The sequence below is a fragment of the Aplysia californica genome, unplaced genomic scaffold (genome assembly GCF_000002075.1).
Source record: "Aplysia californica isolate F4 #8 unplaced genomic scaffold, AplCal3.0 scaffold00151, whole genome shotgun sequence".
Taxonomy (NCBI): Eukaryota; Metazoa; Mollusca; class Gastropoda; order Aplysiida; family Aplysiidae; genus Aplysia; species Aplysia californica.
In genome coordinates, this window is record NW_004797421.1 from 48,998 (window position 1) to 50,225 (window position 1,228).

At 46.1% G+C, this 1,228-nt stretch overlaps 1 protein-coding gene across 1 annotated transcript in view; it reads right to left on the reverse strand.

Annotated features, from left to right (window-relative positions):
- The window catches only part of LOC101855335 (neuronal acetylcholine receptor subunit alpha-3-like), a 14,780-nt gene that overhangs the window by 1,325 nt on the left and 12,227 nt on the right, over window positions 1-1,228 (reverse strand). The window contains exon 7 of the mRNA XM_013081907.2: window positions 139-259. Coding sequence (XP_012937361.2) covers window positions 139-259 — 121 coding nt within the window. The remainder of the gene's footprint in view (window positions 1-138; window positions 260-1,228) is intronic.

The window sequence follows — 1,228 nt, forward strand, 5'->3', positions numbered from 1 at the left end:
ACATTGGGCTCTTGCCGAGTTCGAACCGAAAACTCTTCAGTTGCAAGCCCAACAGCCAACAGAGGCAGGTAAGCGGTAGGAGGTGGACGAGGGGGGGGGGGTGGATTAACTTACTTTTACTCAAGTTCGTACCCTTACCTGCGCCACTTTCTGCCATGTCATCGGTTCCTCATAGACGGGTGGCTCACTCACTCGACTGACATCCCTGGCCGGAACACCTTCCCGGCTCCGGCGTGGTTTCATCTCATCCTGCAAGCCCCTAGAAGAAAAATGAAGGTGAAATGGTATAATGTTTAACTACCCTATCAATACTACACTTCAACATAAGTTAAGGGCCATTTGCAAACACTTTGAGTGGTCTTCTTGGGTCGTCCAGTACGTGGGCGTTCTTGGATTGATCCACTGGCGTGATGGTGCTGCCTCAGGCGGACAATGACAGAATGGAAAACTGCAAGCCTTCAGGCAATTTCTCGGGATCCAACTCCATCCTGCAGCCATGCCATAGTTCTTGCACGATCAAAGTCTCTCAGCTTTCGCCTTGGTGGTATGCTGATGCGATACTGGATTTTGTGCAAACGGCGGCTTATATTGCCACCAAAGTGAGCACAATTCGAGACAGTACGTCCGTTTATGACGTGCACCAGAAATTTTAACTGAGGAATGTCCGTGGTGTCGCTCACAAGTCGATAAAAAACAGCAAATTGGGCTAAAATTCCTCGAGGATTTCTGTGCTGCATGTGGTGGTTTTGGTCCTTTAGGAGGCTTTGCAGTACGCGTTGATAACCCAACTTTCAGAGCAAAAAATTTGAAACATTCCTTGCTGTCTTTTTTCGAATTTTTATAAAAAATCATGACTATCTGTCAAGGTGGTCCTTAACTATTGTTGAAGTCTGTATTGGTTTATTTAAGAGGCTGGGCTTTCGACTGTAACATAATTCTCCGAAAGGACCGAGCCACGTGGGAAGAACGCTTAAAGTGTGTGTGTGCTTTTATTCAAGGACACCAACGCCAGACCGACATAAGAATCGAACCCCCGAACCCACAATCTTACGATTACGAGTCCGGTAGTCTGACCAGTGGGGTACCGACGCCACTCATGGGAGAAAATAGAATACAAAACACAGCCTTTTGTAGTATTAATGGTACACTATCTATCTATCTATCTATCTATCTATCTATCTATCTATCTATCTATCTATCTCTCTCTCTCTCTCTCTCTCTCTCTCTC